General features: G+C 34.5%; 1 protein-coding gene across 4 annotated transcripts in view; it reads right to left on the bottom strand.

The window, feature by feature from the left end:
- Positions 1 to 980: 980 nt before the first annotated feature.
- Positions 981 to 21,085, bottom strand: part of NCKAP1 (NCK associated protein 1) — a 114,585-nt gene continuing 94,480 nt past the window's right edge. For all 4 annotated transcript variants that reach the window (XM_058300527.1, XM_058300528.1, XM_058300529.1 and 1 more), the window contains 7 exons: positions 13,398 to 13,480; positions 12,874 to 12,954; positions 8,182 to 8,275; positions 4,888 to 5,004; positions 4,177 to 4,286; positions 2,929 to 3,018; positions 981 to 1,905 (listed from right to left, as the gene is read on the bottom strand). In XM_058300527.1, coding sequence (XP_058156510.1) covers positions 1,789 to 1,905; positions 2,929 to 3,018; positions 4,177 to 4,286; positions 4,888 to 5,004; positions 8,182 to 8,275; positions 12,874 to 12,954; positions 13,398 to 13,480 — 692 coding nt within the window. In that variant the 3' untranslated portion in view covers positions 981 to 1,788. The remainder of the gene's footprint in view (positions 1,906 to 2,928; positions 3,019 to 4,176; positions 4,287 to 4,887; positions 5,005 to 8,181; positions 8,276 to 12,873; positions 12,955 to 13,397; positions 13,481 to 21,085) is intronic.

Raw genomic sequence — 21,085 nt, 5'->3', positions numbered from 1 at the left:
TAACAGTGGTTAAAAAAAAAAAAGGCTTTTGTACAACCTTATGCCCTTCCACATATCACCCCTATCAAATTGCTCATTCTCAAATCCTACTTTACCTCATAGAATATCATTAGTGACAAAGATATTAAAACTCTAGGAACCCAATATTTCTAAACAAACAGCTCTAAATCTTATTTTCAACTGTTCATTGGGTAATTGGGCTAATACAGGTGTGAAACTATCCCATTTTAAAATTCCTTACCTTTTAAAAAATATTCATGGCACTACTGAAATTTTTCAACAGATACATAACTATTCTCTGATTTAAATATAGACTAGACAAAATATATACAAAATAGCAGTATGGTAATCGTGTAGCCCCTCAATTCCATTCCACTTCCTGTATCTAAACAAAAAAAAGCATTATCTAACTTTATAGCAGTTTTCTTTTATCTTAACATGAGTTACCAGTATATATGTAAAAAGCAGGGAAAAACAGAAGCTATTTTATATGATATCCAGATACAACTCATTGAGTAACAGTCTTTACAATGTCAATCAAAAAGTAAACATCTGGTTAGTTTTCAAACTAAATGAGTTGCCCTGCCCTCCATACCAACTTTCAAGTAATAGGTCCTTTGAATGCCTTTTTCTTTCATTACTGACTGATATAGGTAGTTGTTAACATTCTCAATAGTTCCATGATCATTCAATTTTTTTCTATTCTTTTAAATAACTCTGTCCATTTGGTTATAGGTACAATTAGTAAACCAATGATATACAAGTGTTCCTTTCAGTTCTTAATTTTTTTAAAATGTCATGTTATTTTATTTTCTAATTTTGAACACTTTTTCCCCAATGGAATGTTTTTCAAAACAATTTAAACAAATCCTGTAATATCTGACATAGTATCAAATGTCATACTTAAGACATTCCTCAATAAAACTTTCTTATTATTGAATTAATTTTTGAGTATCCCAAATTAATGAAATCATTCAAAATATGATACACTCTAGTGTTTATTTTATGTTATGGCAGGTACACTTGAATTTCAAAAAATTTAAAACATATAAAAAGTGGTTAGGGACTAACATTTATATCAACAATTGATAAATGTCTAAGATTATTTATTATACAGCAGGGTACAATGGTAGTGCTAATGCCAATGGGGCACCACGGAAGTCAGTCTAAAAATTACCACAAGGTTTTATACAAGCAACATATGCTGCTGTTTTAGTATTTTGGGATATGGTCTGCTTCTAATGCTGAGCAGTCCTTTTACATTTTTAATGTTATTACAGTGTTACAGTATTTAGTTTGGCAAATATTTTAAAATAAGGAAAAAGTAAAAATGTATTCATAACATCACAGAAATGCACATCCAATTTTGTTTTCAAGAAGGTACAGATCAGAACTTGCCCCTATATGAAATAATTTATACACAGATGAATGCTATTATAATATCACTATCTAAAATAATCACTAAATACAATCTTTCAGAAATAAACAAGCAAAGGTTTTTTCATTATCAAATATCAAAAACATGTAAATAACGTATGTTTTTTAAAACAAATGATGCTCTAAAATTATAGGAAATTCAGTGAATTCAGTGAATGTGCAACCTAAATCAACCAAGTTTATACTGTAGTACAACCATATTAAGAAATCAATGACAAGAAAATACAACTGTATGAAAGAAATGTATAATTCACAAAACTTTTTTTCAGGCCTTAAGGTAAAATAGTTCCACAGTTTAAAGGTAAAACCGAGGCAACAAAAATGCGTGCTTGTCTTCAGTAAGTAGATATTTTACGCAGAGGATGTAACACTTTGCTTGTAGACAGCATGGTATGCATTTCTCAGCAAAACGTAAGGAAAACAAGATTCCAAAAGATCCATTGTCAGGAATGGGGATTCCTGTACAATCTGAAAAATTCCAAAAGTGCATCCAAATTCAAGTTATTTATAATAAGAACATTTACTGACAACTAGTAAACCATCATTTCTATATTTCTCTTATTAGAAATACAAATTATTTTCCTTTTCCTTTAAAATCTGAAATGTAAATATGCTACTGTCTATCCTATCAAAAAGTTTAAAAAGTGCTACTTTTCAATTAAATCAATTAACCATGAAGAATATTTTCAGCACTTCCATTGTCCTCAACGATACAAGACATAAAAGTTAGGACAAATATATTTAAAATGTGGTCCATACCATCAAGTTTAATTGGGGACAGAAGACTAAATTAGAAACAAAATCAAATATATGGCCAACCATAATAAAGTGGAGAGCTTCAAATTCTAGAGGAATTCAAAAGGGAGAAAAGATTAATGTGGGCCAGAGTTATAAGGAAAGACTAGTTGGAAAAAGGCCAGCACTATGAGATGTGCTGACTCATTAGGGTAGACACAGATCCCTGAAGGTAGGGAAATTATTCTAAGCGAGACAAGAGCCACATGGTAGAAATAAACATCTCTGGTTCCTGAACACTACAGAGAAGGAACTAACTAGGAGTTGAGAATTATAGGAAATTATCTTAGATGGGTGGAATGGAGTCAGAATATAGAGAGTTGGAACACTGGAAGAGAATTGAAACTGTTACACTAGGAAAGTGTTCCTCAACAAGTTGAGAGAAATAACTGTTCATAAAAGATATACACTATAACGCAACAAATTGAGAGAATATTTCCCAACAAGCTGAGACAAAAAAGAAAATCCGATAGCAATGCTAATCTTTTATTTTATTGCAAATCATTACTGTAATGGTAAAATATAAGTGATGTCAGTCTTTTCAACAAACATTAGAAGATTATGGGTTGGGCACTCTAAACAAAAGGGATTTTTAAAAAGTACTTCAGCTCTTATCCAAAAACAAAAATATCGAAAAAGATTATCAGGAATAACCGGACCTTTTTTGTTTTTAGTAAAAAGTAAAATGATACTTACCATATCTAGCAGTAAATAAACAGATTCTCTATTTCTTGTTGTAGTTTTATCTGTTTCCTGGCCAATTTTCAGTAGACTGGAGGATGCAAGCTTAAAAATACACATGTATTTTAAGTAAGTTTTTTAAAAGAATGTTCATCAGTTATTTCAACTTCTAACACATTTCAATCATTCACTGTGATTACAAGTTGAGATACACTTAAATATCTTCCATTCAAGTACTAATTTAGAGAGCATATTAAGATATATACAGAGACAAAAGGCAATAAACATAATCAAATATTCAAATATTCTTGTTGGTTTTAAAAATGTGAATTTTTAAAATATTTTTTAAACAATTAAAACATTTAATCTTTTCAATATCTGTATTTATTCTATTTCTTAGTTCCCAAATAAAAAGAAAATTTCACAATAGATTTAAAATAATGGGAAGATTGTGAGATTAGGGCATTAAGCCTAGGAAAAAAGAAATGGGAAAAAAATTTTTTTAATCCTAATACTGTTCTCCTTCAAATAGAAGTTATTTTCTCCCCTCAAATAAGCACTATATTTGTTTTAAATATTAAAAAATAAAATGTTTTTTTAAAAGGTAAGAGAATTTTTAACTTAAAAAGAAGCAAATACTCTAATGTTTGTTATATTGAATCTTCAAATTAAACTTGGAAAAGATATATTGATAAAGGAAAGAAAGAATGATGCTGACAAAGAAACAAAGTCACACTTCTTGGGGACATATATAGCACTGCACTGTTTTGCTAGTAAGTTGTATCCTTTTTTTGAGTTTGTCACCATTAACAGCAACATGAAATAAACAAGTAAAATATATCCTTTTGGAGGGAACACTATCTCTGAATTTTTCTGTTTTTGTTTGTTTTTTTCTTTTTTTCTAATATTCTTTTAAACCTTAGGCAAATTTCTAGAGCAGTCCAAACATGAGGTTAGAGATAAAGGTCAAACTGCAGAGTTCTAGAAGTGGCGGGGGGAAAGAGACTCCTGAATCCAAGGAAAATATGCTAAACTGACTGTTCTTTGATCTTAATGCCCTTACCTTCACCTGTTCCTGCCTTTCAAAAAAAATTTTAAAAATAGAAGGAGACCAATTGATATGCCTAAGAACAAAAATATTTATCATTAAAGGACATTAAAGAAAATATAAAATCAAGGGAATTTACTCCAGTTGTTACATTGGCAGCAAATTTAAATTTTCTTTATAAAGTATCATGAATTTTGCTCTTTGATTATACATACTGCCAGAAATTCTTTAAGACGGTCTTCAATGCTTCCTTTGTGAATTGTAAATAAAGCTGCAGCAATCTGGTTGATGGCTTTGGCCAAGCAATGTATGTTGTTGCAGTGCCCTGAGAAAGTACAAATAGATTTGTGTGGTTTTTATGGAACCCCAAAATACCAAATAATACATGGAAGACAAATCCTTAATGACCTCACAATTTACATAAATAATGGCATGATTAAAAGCAAGAGTTGGGGGCATGGCCTGCCCACATCTCTTTTCACTTTCATGAAGATTATTGCCAAAATGGTAAGAGTTGCAATTTGATGCTTTTGCTTAAACACAATGTAGCAAGAGAGAAATAAATGATCACATCTGTATTAAGTAGGTAACTATTTTTACTCCCCGAAAGAAATCATATATATGTTTTGTAAGTCTTAGAAACTTTTAAAGTACTTAGCTGCTTTACAAACATTATATTATTCAATCCTTAAAATAATCCTAAGAACTGGATGCTCCCTTCACCATGCCCTGCCTCACAACCATTCAGGAATGTGCACACCCACACACATTCATTTGAAACAGCAACCCAAGAACACACAGCTAGTAAGTGGCAGAACTTAAACCACATTTTATAAAAAAAACATCAATTACTTGAATAAAAGTGCATCCACTATATTAAAACCCATGATTTTTGTATTGCCAAAACAATTTTAAACCACTATTACCTTCTATAGCAGGGCTGTACTGAGACATAACATTACTGGCTAGTGTTGGCAAAGAAACTGCCACAAAGACCATGAGGAGGCAGGCAATTTTATATTCTTCTTCTGGACTAATGTTTTCTAAGAGAGAAAAATTAAGAATAAAACCAAAGTATTTCTTCAATAGTAGCAAAGCAGTTAAGAGCTGGTAATCAAAACCAGACAAAATAAATCCTTATTTTTGCAGAAAGTATTTTACTGGAATTCTAGAGAACTGATCACAGTTTTGTTAGTAGAAACAGAATAAAACAGAAACAATACACATTATTATTGGTTATTATCAGGCAGGGCTTCTAAAACAGTAATACAAATTTTTCTTTTTTTAAATTTTAAGATTATAGGGCAATAATATGATTAGAGTAATTGGAATTCCTAATTTCTTAACTGAAACCTGATGATATATCATTATTTTAGAAGAAAATCTTATTTACTACAGTTCAAAAGTATTTAATATCACTGATACTCTATTCATGAACTATTGTGATTAGTAATCGAAGAAAATGTGGCATTGGTGTGGAAAAAGTGGCCGTGGTGGCTGCTGGGGGTAGGGAGTGGGAGGAAGAGATGCAATGTGCGGGCATTTTTGGGGGTTGGAGTTGTCCTGGGTGGTGCTGCGGGGACAGTTACCAGACATTGTATGTCCTCCCATGGCCCACTGGGTGGATGGAGTGTGGGAGAGTGTGGGCTATGGGGTGGACCACTGACCATGAGGTGCAGCGGTGCTCACAGATATATTCACCAAATGCAATGAATGTTTCATGATGATGGAGGAGGTTGTTGTTATGGCAGGAGGAGTGGGGTGAGGGGGGTGGGGGGTATATGGGGACCTCATATTTTTTTAATGTAACATTAAAAAAATAAAGACAAAAAATAAAATAAAAATATCACATACAAATTGATCTGCAAAAAATCCTTAAATTTTTTTTCATAAAATATATATGAATGTGATTTGAAATTATTGAAATTCAGTAAAGATTCAAATGTGGAAAGGGAACAGATTTCCAACATATTTTAGATGTCAAATAGTCATAAATAAAAATATCTAGCATTACCCTAAAACTTTTAAGACATCACTCTTTCTAAAATATTTATTGTAATGCAGAGTCAAATTGTGGGTTATGTAGGTATTTGACTTCTTATCTGGTAACCACGAACTTCTAATTACCCTAATACTCAAATCCACTATAACTAAGAATTGAACTCACAAAAAAAGTCAGCATATGCTTAAAAAGTTGGTTCTTTATAACAAATATAAACTTATGAAATCACATAAAAGAGATCAATATAACTAGAGCAAACATACTGTAGGAATGAGGATACAAAAAGTAACATTAAATTAAAAAAAGAACAAATGAAATCTGTCAAATACCATACTACTGCAAGGGGATGGGAAAGGGGGTACCTTTGTACCAGATGAGATGTTGTTTACTTTGTAGACCAATCCAGAATTATCTGGAGCATTCTGGTTACTGTAACATTTCAAAGGGCTGACTTAAAAAAAAACTTTAATGTCCATTATCATATAATAATGCAAACTACTTATGGTGAGTTGCTCTAGATCAATTAAAATAGGATAACTTTGTCTAGATACAAATGTTTTGCTATCTGCTGGATCACCTCCATCAGCATACAAATGCTGTTTTTTTTCCCATCTTAAAAAAAATTCTCTTGGGAAGCGGACTTGGCCCAGTGGATAGGGCGACCGCCTACCACATGGGAGGTCCGCGGTTCAAACCCCGGGCCTCCTTGACCTGTGTGGAGCTGGCCCAAGCGCAGTGCCAATGCGCGCAAGGAGTGCCCTGTCACGCAGGGGTGTCCTCCACATAGGGGAGCCCCACGCGCAAGGAGTGCACCCCGTAAGGAGAGATGCCCAGCGTGAAAGAAAGGGAAGCCTGCCCAAGAATGGCGCCCCACACACAGAGAGCTGACTCAGCAAGATGATGCAACAAAAAGAAACACAGATTTCCATGCTGCTGACAACAGAAGCGGACAAAAAGAATATGCAGCAAATGGACATAGAGAACACACAACTGGGGCAGGAGGGGAAGGGGAAAGAAATAAATCTTTAAAAAAAAAAATTCTCTTAATTTTACTCCTATGCCTTCAGCTAATGTAATTTTATTTCTTTGCTTTCCTTTATGACAGAACTTTCTTTCCAATCAGCTATTCACCCTTACCACTTCACAGGAACTGCTTTTGTCAGCATTACTCACTAATTCCACACAGCTGATCATTCTTTCCTCACTTGGCTTCCTGGAAGGCCCTCTCCCGTTTTTTTATGCTCCTGCACTGGTCCTTCCATCTTAGTTTCTTTTTCTTTTTTTTTATTTTTTTTTTATTTTTTTAATTTTATTTTTATTTTATTTTTTTTTAATTTTTTTTATTTTATTGACTTTGTAATAATATTACATTAAAAATATATATGTGAGGTCCCATTCATCCCCACCCCCCCACCCCACTTCTCCCCCCGCCCCCCAGCAATAATCCCTCCCATCATCATAACACATCCATTGGATTCGGTTAAGTACATCTTTGGGCACCTCTGCACCTCATAGTCAATGGTCCACATCATGGCCCATACTCTCCCCCATTCCATCCAGTGGGCCCTGTGAGGATATACAATGACCGGTGATTGCCTCTGAGGCACCATCCAGGGCAGCTCCATGTCTCAAAGACGCCTCCACCTCTCATCTCTTCCTGCCTTTCCCCATACCCATCAGCCACCATGTCCACTTTTCCCAATCCAATGCCACCTCTTCTATGTGGACATTGGATTGGCTGTGTCCATTGCACCTCTATGTCAAGAGGAGGCTCAGATTCCACATGGATGCTGGATGCAATCCTCCCACTTTCAGTTGTAATCACTCTAGGCTCCATGGTGTGGTGGTTGTCCTTCTTCAACTCCACCTTAGCTGAGTGTGGTAAGTCCAGTAAAACAGATTGTAGGTGCTGGAGTCTGTTGGGTCCTCCTCTTTTCTCTGAAGTCAAAAGTTGGTGTGACCCAGAGTTCAGACTTTGGTCCTTTTTACTTCTTATCTATAATAATGGTCTTAATAATCATATGCTATAATATACGCTCTGGAAAGGCAGGGATCTTTATCTTTTCTACACTGATATAGTCCAACCACCAAAAATAATTCTTGACACAAAAGCAAGAACTTCAATGAATGGAAGAGTATCACACTTCTTTTGGTGTGGTTCTACAAGTAACTGGGTAATTTTAATTAAAAGCACCATGTATTTACAAATGCATTTTACCTGACTTTTGTGAAGACAGAGCTACCACCAAGGCAGGATCTATTTCACAGGGTAATCCAGCAGCTGACGATAACTCATACACATTCATTGCAACCTGACAAAATTAAGAATTTCAGAGTAAGAAATTTCTAACAAATTTCAGAGGAATATTTAATTAAGAAAAGATTTACTGTAGAGTCTGCCTACAAGAACACAGGGGACTTTCAGAAACTTAGCCAAAGCAGGAACTAAAGTATAATTAATCTACACTAACCAGTAAATTTAGTTCTTTGTGATGTGCTGTTGGTAAAAACTCCTACTATTAAGTTAAGCAAAACTTGTATACCTTCTGTGGCAAATTCCAACACAAGGATTCTAAGGAGAGTTATTTTTCTTGGAAGCATGGAGGTAAAATATCAAGTCAAGAAAAACAATAAATGACTAGAAGTAAATAAAAATTATTGGACCTATGTCCATATACTTAAGTTCTTTAATGAATAATCATAGATTTAATGTCTAATCATATCACATCTGTAACTATGGTCTTTAAGTAAGGAATATTGGTAAAAATAAATCTGGTAAAGGAATTTCTTAATGACTAATGTAATTTTTTCATATCACATATGGATTTTAAGTATTCAAAACATTCTCGATTGCACAATACCTAAACTAAAAGCTATCTACATAATTGGCTACACATGATATTATAATACACAACGTAAGTATAAAATATAAAGCAAAATAGCACAAATTAGAATAAAGGGAAATACACCATCAACTAAGTTCTAAAAAATCATGTATTTGTGGTTCCTTTTTCAAACCATATGCAAAAATTAACTCAAAATGGATCACCGGCTTAAATGTTAAGACCTAAAAGTATTAAATTCTTGAAGAAAACACAGGCATTAATTTTCATGACCTGGGGTTGGGCAATGGTTTCTTAGATATGACACCCAAATGAAAAGAAAAATAAACAGGACATCAAAATTGAAAACACTTGTGCACCAGAAGACTCCATCAAGAAATGAAAAGTTAAGTCACAGAATGGGAGAAAATATTTCCAATCATACATTAGGAAGGATCTAGTATCCAGACTATAGAAAAAGAGAAAAAGAGAAAAAGAGAAAGAGAGAGAGAGAGAGAGAGAGAGAGAGAGAGAGAGAGAGAGAGAGAGAGAGAGAGAGAGAGAGAGAGAAGAGCTATATAAGACTATATTGACTATATAGCTCAGGAATCTGGCCCCTTGCTAGCGGGCCCTAATCTGATATTTATGGTCCCCAGTGTGATGGAGTTAGATTCAGCAGCAGTAGTTTCCCTATGCATGACTCTTCGGTCCTTCTATTTGAACATATAAGTAGTACTAGAGTTAGTAGGTGTACATCCAAGAGACTTAAATTTTTGGGCTGTCCATGTGCCAGCTGAACCCTGAATCTCAACAGAGTTGCAACACCTACTCTCTAGTTCAATAGACTCACCCAGGACAACTAACAGGGAGGAAATGATGGACAAACAACATATCAAGGAACTGAGAGTGCCTGCAATTATAAGCAAGAGTCCCATTCATTGGACGAATGGGATCAGAGCCCCCCTCAATTAATAATGGTGGAGTGGGCATTACCATCCCAGAGTCCTCAGGATTGGGAAACAAACTATGGACTAAAATAAACTTACTAGTATTGTACTATAGACTTATTGTGATTCTAGCAATGGAAGAAATATCACTGTTGCAGAGTCAGTCACACAAAAATGTTCTGGGATTAGGGAGAGGGAAAAACAGGTATAGTAGGGGGTCATTTTCGGGACTTGGGAATCACCCTGAATGACATTACAAAGACAGATACAGGCCATTATATATCTGGCCATAACCTACAGAGTTGAATGGAATAGAGTGTAAACTATAATCCATGCTTAGTAGCAATGCTCCAAAATGTATTTACCAATTGCAATGAATGTACCACAGTGATGAAAGATGTTGCTAATGTGGGAGGTGTGGGGAGTGGGATATATGAGAATCCCTGTAACATTTGTGCAATCAAGTATCTTTTTTAAAAAGTGGGGGCAAAAAGATACTATAAAAAAAGAAAAAAGAAATAAATGAAATGTTTTTAACTAGGTAAACATTTTAGAGTCCAAAAATCATTTTGACACAACTGTGTTTTCATCCATTTAGAAATTCTATATTAGGGGACTCTATAGAGTACTACTGAAATGTGTATGAAACAATCCAGTTTGGACAAATTATTTAGAACAGGGGTCAGCAAATGTTTTCTATGAAGGACTAAATATTTTAGGTTTTCCATGCCATTAGGATTGTGTCACAACTACTCAACTCTGCTATTACTGTGCAAATGCAGTCATAGACAATGTGTAAGCAAATTATGTGTGGCTATGTTACAACAAAACTTTATTTACAAAAATTTTTAAAAATGGGCAAAGGATCTGAATTGACAGTTCTCCAAAGATTTACAAATGGTCAATAAGCACATGAAAAGATGTTCAACATCATCAGCCATGAGGGAAATGCAAATCAAAACCCCAATGAGATGCCACTCCTACCCACTAGCACAGCTATAATGATATTTGGTATGGTGAGGATGTGGAACCCTCATACATTGCTAGCAAGAATATAAAATAGTACATAGCTGCTGCTTGGCAGTTCCTCAAAGGCTAAACATAAATTGCCATATGATCCAGTAATTCTACTTCCAGAGGAAAGAAAACCAATGTCCATGTAAAAACTGAAAATGAATGTTCATAGCTGGATTATTCATAAAAGCCTCAAAGTGAAAACAACTCAAATGTCCATCAAATGATGAATAGATAAATAAAATGCGGTTACATTCAAACAATGGAAGACTATTTGGCAATAAAAACAAATGAAGTGCTGATACATGCTATAACGTGGAATGGGCCCTGAAAACATGCTAAGTGAAATTGCCAGTCCCAGTCCCAAAAGACCATATAAAATTCTAAATATTTGAAATATCCAGGACAGACAAAATCTATACAGACAGAAAGGAGATTTCTGGTTACCTAGCATTAGGGAAATGAGGGGAAAATGGGGAATGACTACTAATAGCCACAGGGTTTCTTCTTGGAGTAATGATTGCATAATTCAGTGAATATACTGAAGGCCACTGAATTGACTTTTAAATATGTACATTTAATGAAAGGTGAATTATATCTCAATAAAAGTATTTAAAATATGTTTAGCTTTTAAAAATATTTAAGTTCTGTAAGTTAACTGGAGGGAAGCAGATGTGGCTCAAGCAGTTAGGAGCCCACCTACCACACGGAGGTATCAAGTTTGGTTCCCATTGCCTCCTAAAAAGAAGACAAGCACACAACAAACAGCACAGAGAGTAGACAACAAGTGCAAACAATGAAGGGGGATATAAATAAATAAACAATAAATTTTACTTTTAAAAGTTAACTGGAAGCTAAATACAATTATGTCAAGTGATAAAAGAACTGGATAATTGTTCAGAAGTTTAATTAGTATTCTCATAATCTACACACCAGTTTTACATTTTTTTAAACTTTATTTTTCTGCAGTGTTTCACTTAAGAAATCGCTTTGAAATATTCAGACACATTAATATTTTTCAATCATAAAATTGCAGAACAATCATTGACCTCAAATGTTTATTCTGTTCAAAGTAGTGTGGGAGAAATAAAAGAAAGAAAACAAAGTCTTGGTTTATAAGTTTACCATTTAGTATCAATGTAAGTGAAAAAATATATATAATACAAGGTAAAATGTGATTAATTCTACAGTGGATAAATGTTCTATGATAACACCAAGAAAAAAGACATTCTTTATCACTGGGATCCAGAAATGCTTCTTAGAAACAACACTTGAATCAGGTTTTAAAAGATAGGATTTCAAAAGGAAGATATAGAAAAAGGCAGGATTTTCAGGTAAAGGAAATTAGAGGACAAAATAGATGTATGAATCCGGCCAGTTCACAAGATATACATGAAGGGAGGAGCAGAGTAAAAAAGGAAAGAAAGCGGAATTCGAAGATAAGTCTCAAAAAGTTTGAGTGGCACCAATTTGATAAAAGACTTGACTAGTCATGAAAAGTTCAGACATTTCTTCTTTCAGTCTTTCAGTAAGTGTTCTTCAAAATATGCCAAACAGAAAATAATCTGTCCAAAAAACCACAAAGCTTAATAAACATAAATATGAGGGCCGATATGTGATTTACTAGATGTGTAATTACTGGTAAATCACTTGGTGGGACTAGATCAGTGACTGGATTTCATGGATTAGTAAATTTTCAAAACAACAGCAACAAAAATGTGTATTCATATAGTACACATTAGACAATCTTTTATATTTCTTAATTAAAAATAAGATAACTAACTGAATTGAGTTTCACTCAAAATAAGACAACCATCTTTTTATTGGCTTCTTTTTCTCATTCTCACAATCTCAACCATGTATAAATGGCTATTAGTTTAAGAAAAAGATCAATTTTCAACTTACTTTACATTGCTATAGGTAACGAAGGGAGAGTGGATTCCAAAATGCCAAGATAGTACTTTGATGCTGACTTCTCAGAGGCATTCTCAAAAGGCAAGCATGCTAACTGATCAATTTAAAATAAAAACTTTATAGTAGAGTTTAGGACTTATTATATTTTATGTTATATGTAACAAATATTTCATTTTAGAAACTGTGAAATTCAAACAGAAGTGATGCTATTACCTTCATATCAGTTTCCCTTGGAATGTGATCCTTAAAATCTTCAATTGAACTTACAAGAAAAGGAATGTGATAGGATAAGACCTAGGCAGGACAACAAATAAGAATGTAATTATTTTTAAATGGTAATCCCTAAATTTATGAAATACTACAATTCAATACTCTAGTTTTCATAAAAGTTACTTTTCTTTATCTTTTTTCCATGTTATTTTCTAAAGTACTAAGGTATATGGAATTGGAATGTGCTCAATATTAAACTGAGGACAATCAAAATGGAAAATACTTAAATGAATAGTAAAGAAGTAGTGCAACATCAAAGCAAGCTTAAAAAAAAACAAAATCTCAATTTCAAAATTGAAACAAAGAGTTTAAATTTCTCTAATTTTTGTATGCTTAATTTTATTTAACTATGAGGACTGAAATTATTATTATGCCCTTGCCAACTGTAAACTTAGGGTAACATTTTATTTGGGGGAAATTAAAGGGATTATTTGAATGTAGAGTATGTACTTATAAAGGTTACTTACATCTCTAAGTGCTTCTTGTGCCAAAGATCGAAAGGATAAAATTACACCAATTATTGTCATCCTCTTCAAGACACTGTCAACCGCTAAATTTGAAGGGGAAGAGAAGAAAAATGCATAAATTGGATTCCTTTCCAACCTTAAGAGAATTCTTAATTCATAAAATTCAGGTAAGATAAAAGATACTGTTAATAGCAACCTGATTTCAGAAGATAATTAAAGAGGCAAAGGTAATGATAGTTGACTTCAAATGAAGCACACTCCATTTTTTTTAAAGGGTTTAATAGTTCTGGAATCCTGAAATTATCATATAAGTAGTCACCTGTATAATCCTACTTCAAAAAGAGCAGAGGTAGGACAAAGGAGAAGGAGACTGAGAAAGAGGAAGGTGATCAGAGCGGACACGAATTAAATTCTTAAGTGGGCCAGGAAAATTGGAGATTCTAAATTCCTAAATTGCTTAAGTTCTGGGAGTCAAGGAACAAAAACTGACTATAGAGACCACAGCAATTTTAGTAGGATGAGGTTGCTGAAAATCATAAATTGATTTGATCACCTATATTTTTTGGTTAGAAAATTATTATTACATATTCAACATTAAAATTATTATAAATTCAATATTAAAAATGACAAACCAAGTGAGATTAGGATTATAAGGATCAGTACCTTCACAGTTTATATAGCCAAACAAACATTTATTGAATAACCCCTCCCCCCCAACATACCAGGCATTTTACCGTGTAATAAGAATATGAAGTTAAACAGAACAATGATCTACACCTCAAATAACAGTCTAGTTGGGCTGTTAAGAAAACTCTAAAAATATGACTCCATTTATGTGATAAAAAAAGCTTTACATATATATGCACATGTATTTGTGTACACTTGCAACTTACTATAAAGATGTATAGAAAACTGTCAACCACACTCCTGAGGAATAGGAATAGGGAGAATTGTTTTTATTTTTACTTTCTATCTCCTGTATGACTTAAGTATTAACCATAAGCATCTTCTACTAAAACACACAAACATGCATAATATAAGGCATGACTATGTTCTGAATTCTACACAAGCAGGAGCCAGTCTCTATCGATCTCTAGCATTCAAAAGAGTGTTTGACACCCAGTCAACCAGTAGATGTTCAATGATATAGTGAGTCAAGAAACAGAGACCAGGTAATTGTTACTAGCCAGAGGAGAAATGAAGGTGATCAAGAAAGATTTCTCTGAAAAAAAAGGTCATCCAAGTTGGGCATAAAGGACATTCCAGGCCAGAAAACAAACAAACAAAAAAACCCACAAAATAATAACCACCACAAAAAAAAAGGAAGTGCAGAGAAAGTGAATAACCAGAAAATATTAATTAGTCTGATATAGTCATGTGTTTTTTCCAAAGGATATTACCCTAAATTTAATCAATAAGTTTGCAGATACTGTATCTTATAACTTCCTCTTGAATATGTACAACAATATTAAAGTTCTGAAAAACTTCAAAGTAAGAAATTGTTTAAATTATTGTTTAATAGAGTGTCAAACCTATTTGGCCACTGCCACCTCCCTGCTAACATCCCAAGGAACATTTTCCATTAATATCCCAAGGAACTAATAGCAGAGGAGAGGATGTGTGGGGTTGGGGCCAGGCAAGCAAGAGGCAGTGGGAGAAAGAAAGGAAAACGATGGTTGTAGATGAGGTTATTCTAAATAATGGAGCCTGAATGCCAAGCCAAGAAGTTTAAACATACTATCCATCAAGCAATGAAGGAGATATTTACAGTTTCTGAAATATAAAGTGATATGAAAAGAAATATGCTTCAGAAATACAATTCTAATGTGGAGAATGAGTTAGAAAGGGAAGACTAGAGAAATGTGAGGAGCAGTGACTAGAGTAAAAGATGATGAAACCCTGAATAAAAGGCAGAGGGATAAAGAGGAACATACTGGGGCATTACCTTCAAGAGATGGAATCTATAGCAGGAGTTGCAAGCTCAAATACCTATAGCAGGTAATTAAAAGAGTGGGCTAAGTGAAACATTTCTAAAGGGGGCAATTGCTAATTAGCTTTGGTCAATTGCTGCCATGTGGGAAAATACTGCCCAGGTTTTTGGGGAGAAGCCAGAGGTTTGGAATTTTTTTGTGTAATCTCCCATTTTTAAAATAACGATAAAAACATACTTTTTAATTTGATGTAGCACAGGGCCAAACAAAGTATGTCTGAGGCCAAATCAGGCTCACAAATTTGCAAGCTCCAATCTACAATATAAAGCTATTGGATGTGGAATGTGAGCAAAGGGAAGATCAGAGAAGATACCCAAAGTTTTCCAGTGTGAGTCACTGGGTGGTTGGTGAGGGAGGTGGTGAAATAGAGAAAGAATATTATGTTTTTTTTATCCCTAGTCTCTTCCAACTGTGGTAGTTTGAAGCTGTATGTACCCCAGGAAAACATTTTCTTAAATCTAATCCATTCTTGTGGCTGTAAACCCATTTTAAATAGGATCTTTTGACGAGGCTACTTCAATTAAGGTGTGACTCACCTCATTTGGGATGGGTCTTAATCCTATTACTGGAGTCTTTTATAAATGGAATGAATACCAAAAGAGAAAAGGAAAAGTCACAGATATAAGCCATTGAAATCAAGGAAACCTGCATGAGAAGGGAGAGACCAGCACAAGCTGCCATGTGCCTTGCCATGTGGCAGAGGTGCCAAGGATTGCCAACATCCGGTCTTCAGGAAGAAAGCATGGCCTTGATTTGACATTTCATGGCCTCAAACTGTAAACTAATAAATTCCATTATTTAAGCCAACACATTTTATGGTATCTGCTTTAAGCAGCCTGGAAAATTAAAGCAACCTCACTCGAAAGGAAGCTATGATCCATTCCAGAGATGTTATAGAGTTTCTGGGTCATATATAGATGAAATCTAAAAAAATACGGTTCTCGAACTTTGGCACGAATTAGAATCATCTGGAACACTTATTAAAACACAGATTGCTGGGCCCCAGTCCCAGAGTTTCTGATTAAGTGGGTCTTAACAAGCCCCCACGTAGTGATGTCGCTGCTGCTGCTCCACAGACAGCACCTTGAAAACCCATGGTCAGATTAGAACCTGTTATTAAACATATGGCACTCAAGAGAAGTTAAGAAATGAGCCAGCAAAATGACTAAGAAAGTATAAAAACTAAAAGTATTGGCAACTGAAGAGAATAAATAGAATTTCATAAAAAGGAGATAGAGAACAGAGAAACCAAGTAGAAGGCACACCAGATTTTGCAAATGGGTAGTCAGTAATGACCTATTCTACAAAGGTTTCAGGAAAGTGGCCATATTACAGTATATAGACAGTGGTGGGTTGGGAAGATGAAACAGTAAATACAAGATAGCCAAAAGTTTAGCGGTATGAAGGGTGGAAGGGTAAGTAGGAGGCAAGTTTAACAACAGACTTTATATCTGGTAAGCACAGGGGAAAAAAATCACTGCAGAAGATGATCCTGGAAATACCAGAGTTGGGGAAAAAGAAATGATAGAATACAGTTCCAAAAATAAGGAGAGAAACGGAATTAAGAACACAGATGAGGGAAGCAGACATGGCTAAGCTGATAGAGCATCTGTCAACCATATGGGAAGATCCAGGGTTTGATACCCAGGGCCTCCTGACCCATGTGGTGAGCTGGCCCACGTGCAGGGCTGTTGCATGCAAAGAGTGCCATGCCATGCAGGGTCGTGCAAGGAGTGCATCCTACAAGGAGAGCCGCCCCACATGAAAAAAAGCACAGCCTGCCCAGGAATGGCGTTGCACACACGGAGAGCTGATGCAGCAAAATGATGTAATATAAGAGATGCAGTTTCCCAGTGTCACTGAGGGTGCAAGCGGACACAGAAGAACACACAGTGAGTCGACACAGAGAGCAGACAATGGGGGTGGGGGTGGGGGGGAGAGAAATAAAATAAAATAAATCTTAAAAAAAAAAAAAAGAACACAGATGAGAGGGGAAAAAAAAGTTCACATCTGATGGTCATATTTTTTAAATAAAAGAAAAACCAAAAGGAGAAACCATGGAGGCAAGACAGCTATTGGATGACATATTTAAAGTGCTGAAAGCAAAAACAACAACAACAACAACAAAAACCAGAACTATGCCAACCAAGAATTCAAGAATTCTATATCCAGCAAAACTGTCTTTCAATAATGAGGGAGAGATTAATTCATTCCCACAAAACAAAAGCTGAGGTAGTACATCACCATCAGACTGATTCTACAAGAGATGATAAAGAAGAGTTCTGCAGGCTGAAAAGAAAAGACAACATTGAAGCTACATGAAGAAATAAAGATCTCTGTAAGGGTAATGCCAGCACTACTGTATTTCTGGTTTATAACTCCACTTTTTACTTCCTATAATATCTAAAAAGTAAATGCCTAAAATGCAATCAGAAATCAGTGGTTTGGCGCTTATAATGCATAAACATGTAATTTGTGACCAGAACTAAATAAGGGGGGGGGGGGTCGGAAGTTTGTATAAACTGTTGAAGTTGGTACCACAGTAAAAGAGACTGTTAGAGATTTAGGATGCTAAATGTAAGCCTCATGGTAACTACAAAGAAAAGAGAGAATATACAAGCTCAAGAGACAAAAATAGAGGACAGGTTGCAAGGGGACTGGAGAGTTAATGCATAAAGGGTGTAGGATTTCTGTTTGGGGAGATAGGAAAGTTTAGTAATGGAAGGTGGTGAGGGTAATGTGAATGTGATTAATCCCACTGAATGGTCTATGCTTGGGAATAACTGAAATGGGAAAGTTTATGCAACTCACAATTTGGAAAAAAAAGGAAGAAGAAAAGAAGCAATGAGAAGTAAAGATGTAATTCTGGATGTGATTTAGCATGGGAGAAGAAAAGACTCAAACAATTACTGGAACACATGAAAAAATTCAAATACAGACTGTAAGCTTTATATTAATGGTAAATATCTTGAACTTGATACTATACATAGGGTGGTTACAAAAGTGAATGTCCTTGCTTTTAGGAAAGCACATGCACTCATAAGTGTTCAAGGAATATGATGTGTACTACCTAGTATTCAGAAATGGATGGATGGATGGATGGATGGATGGATGGATGGATGGATGGATGGATGGAAAGATGGACTGACAGACTGGTGGATAGATAGCTAGAATGATCGGCAAATATGGCAAAATGTTTAATGGTGGCTCTAGATATAAGGGAAAAGGCCATGTTGGATTCTCTGTATGAGCTTTGTATTATTTTTGTAAATGTCTTTTAAGTTTGAAAATATTTCAAAATAAGAAGTTTAAAATTTTTAAAAGGGAGGAATAGGGACATTATAAGGTTTTCCCAAATCATATAATTAAGTAGTCCCAAAAACTGAAAATAAATTCAAGATTGCCACTTAATTCAGGACTATCATCTAATAAACTATATTGCTTTATCTTTAAAGAATATTTAAAAGTATGTGTTTGTTCATCATGAAAATGAAACATCTATAAAAATACATCAACTTCTGATTATGGGGCAAAGGAACACAAAGGTAAAAAACTAGAAAACAAAGACAAAAGAGAGTGTTTTTAGAAAGCATTTCAACTGAAAGAGTAGCCCCTTTCTATTTCTCTAAATAAACCACTCTTCATGATCTTTTGTTTTCTAAATCACAAAAAGATCTATTTAGATTTAGATTTTGCCAATCCCAAAAGTTATAACTCACAACTATTATATACAAATTTCATGTAAGTAGAAACAAGGAAAGGATTATGGGTTTTATTTTGAAAATCTGCAAATTCTATTCAGAATTTTAACAAACTCATTTTGTTACAGTTCTATTTTTGAGTAGGAGAGCCAAATAACAATAAACAAAGTACTAAACACCTCAGTTTAGTACCTTATATTCAATTCAGTATCTTGTATCTGGATATAAGTACTGCTTATATCCAGATGACACATAGTCAGAAGAAGGGTGCTTATTAGTAGGAAGGTAGGTACGGTTAAGTAAGGCTAGTTGGGTGATCAAATAAGTATAAAAAATGAGAGAAACAGGAAAACCTACAAATAAGAATAAAAGGAAAAAGAATGGAAAATGTAAGAATATAATGAAATAATGAACAAAAGAAGATCAGGCAGAGATTTTAAAAGTCACTTCCTATTAAGTATTTATACACACCCCTCTTCCCTATAATGATACCAAGTCAATCTTTTCTTCTAATTTATTTTTTTAAATTGACTTTTTTTCCTTTTGGTGTACATCTCTATAAGTTTTAACGTGTAGGTTTGTGTAACCACTGTCACCACTATCAGGAAATAGAGTAATTCCATCACCCCAAAAGACTCTTTTGTGCTTTCCCTTTATACTCCTGGCAATCACCTATCTGTTCTACAAGTCAATCTTTAGTGTAGTTTAACTTTGCACTAATTCTTATTAAATAATTTTTTGTTTTCTAAAACAGAATAACATAGCCTAGTAAAGTGATTCTCTAGAGCATTTTAGTTTTGTAAATTCTGATATAAGCATTTAAAAGAAAAGTATCAAAGAGAAAATATGTGAAATATACACATGGCTTTAATTTTCTTCAAGATTATTTTTTGTTTGAGAAAGTACACTCTGATGTTCTCAGATATAAAAAATATTTAATTTGGAATTTCGCTATTTTTCAATGTTGAAAAGGCTTCTAAATGAATCAAAAACAAGAGTGACTTTAAAATTTATTTTTACTTTAAAGCTAATTTTTAATTAAAACTAATAGCCCAAGTATGAGACACAAAAGAAAATTAATTAAAATTAGTCTAAAATAGCTATCTTGCTAAGCACACTTTAATAAATATTTAAGATACATTGCTATTTTACAATATACCTTCCACAAAGAGTCAATGTCAAGAAAACTTTTTTTCCTTTTTTTTTTTTTGGAGGTACAGGGGATTGAACCCAGAACCTCACACATGGGAAGCAGGCACTCAGTCACTTGCGCTACATCCGCTCCCCAAGAAGACATTTTTAAAAGCTGTAGGGAAGCGGACTTGGCCAAATGGATAGGGTAGGGTGTCTGGCTACCACATGGGAGGTCCATGATTCAAACCCCAGGTCTCCTTGACCCATGTGGAGCTGGCCCATGCACAGTGCTGATGCGCGCAAGGAGTGCTCTGCCATGCAGGGGTGTCCCCTGCATAGAGGAGCCCCACACGCAAGGAATGTGCCCAGTAAGGGGAGCCACTCATCACGAAAGACAGTGCAGCCTGCCCAAGAATGGCGCCGCACACACAGATAGCTGACACAGCAAGATGATGTAACAGAAAGAAACACAGATTCCCGGCACCACTGATAAGGATGGAAGTGGTCACAGAAGAACACACAGTGAATGGACACAGAGAGCAGACAACTGGGGAAGGGGGAAGGGGAGAAAAATAAATAAAAAATAAATCTTTTTTTTTTTAAATTGTAGGCTCTGGTATTTCATGCAATGGAATACTATTCAGCAACAAAAAGGAAAGAATTACTGATTCACTTAACAACACAGATGAAGATCAAAAGCATTATGCTAAGTGAAAGAAATCAATCACAAAAGAGTATTTACTGGGCAACTCCACTATATGAAGTTGTATAACTAGCAAAATTAATACACAGTGATAAAATCAGACCAGTGGTGATCTAGGTTTGGGAATTACAGGTGGGAAACTGACTGCAAAAGAACATG

The sequence above is a fragment of the Dasypus novemcinctus genome, chromosome 7 (genome assembly GCF_030445035.2).
Source record: "Dasypus novemcinctus isolate mDasNov1 chromosome 7, mDasNov1.1.hap2, whole genome shotgun sequence".
NCBI lineage: Eukaryota > Metazoa > Chordata > Mammalia > Cingulata > Dasypodidae > Dasypus > Dasypus novemcinctus.
This window is presented reverse-complemented; position numbering and strand designations above follow the sequence as displayed.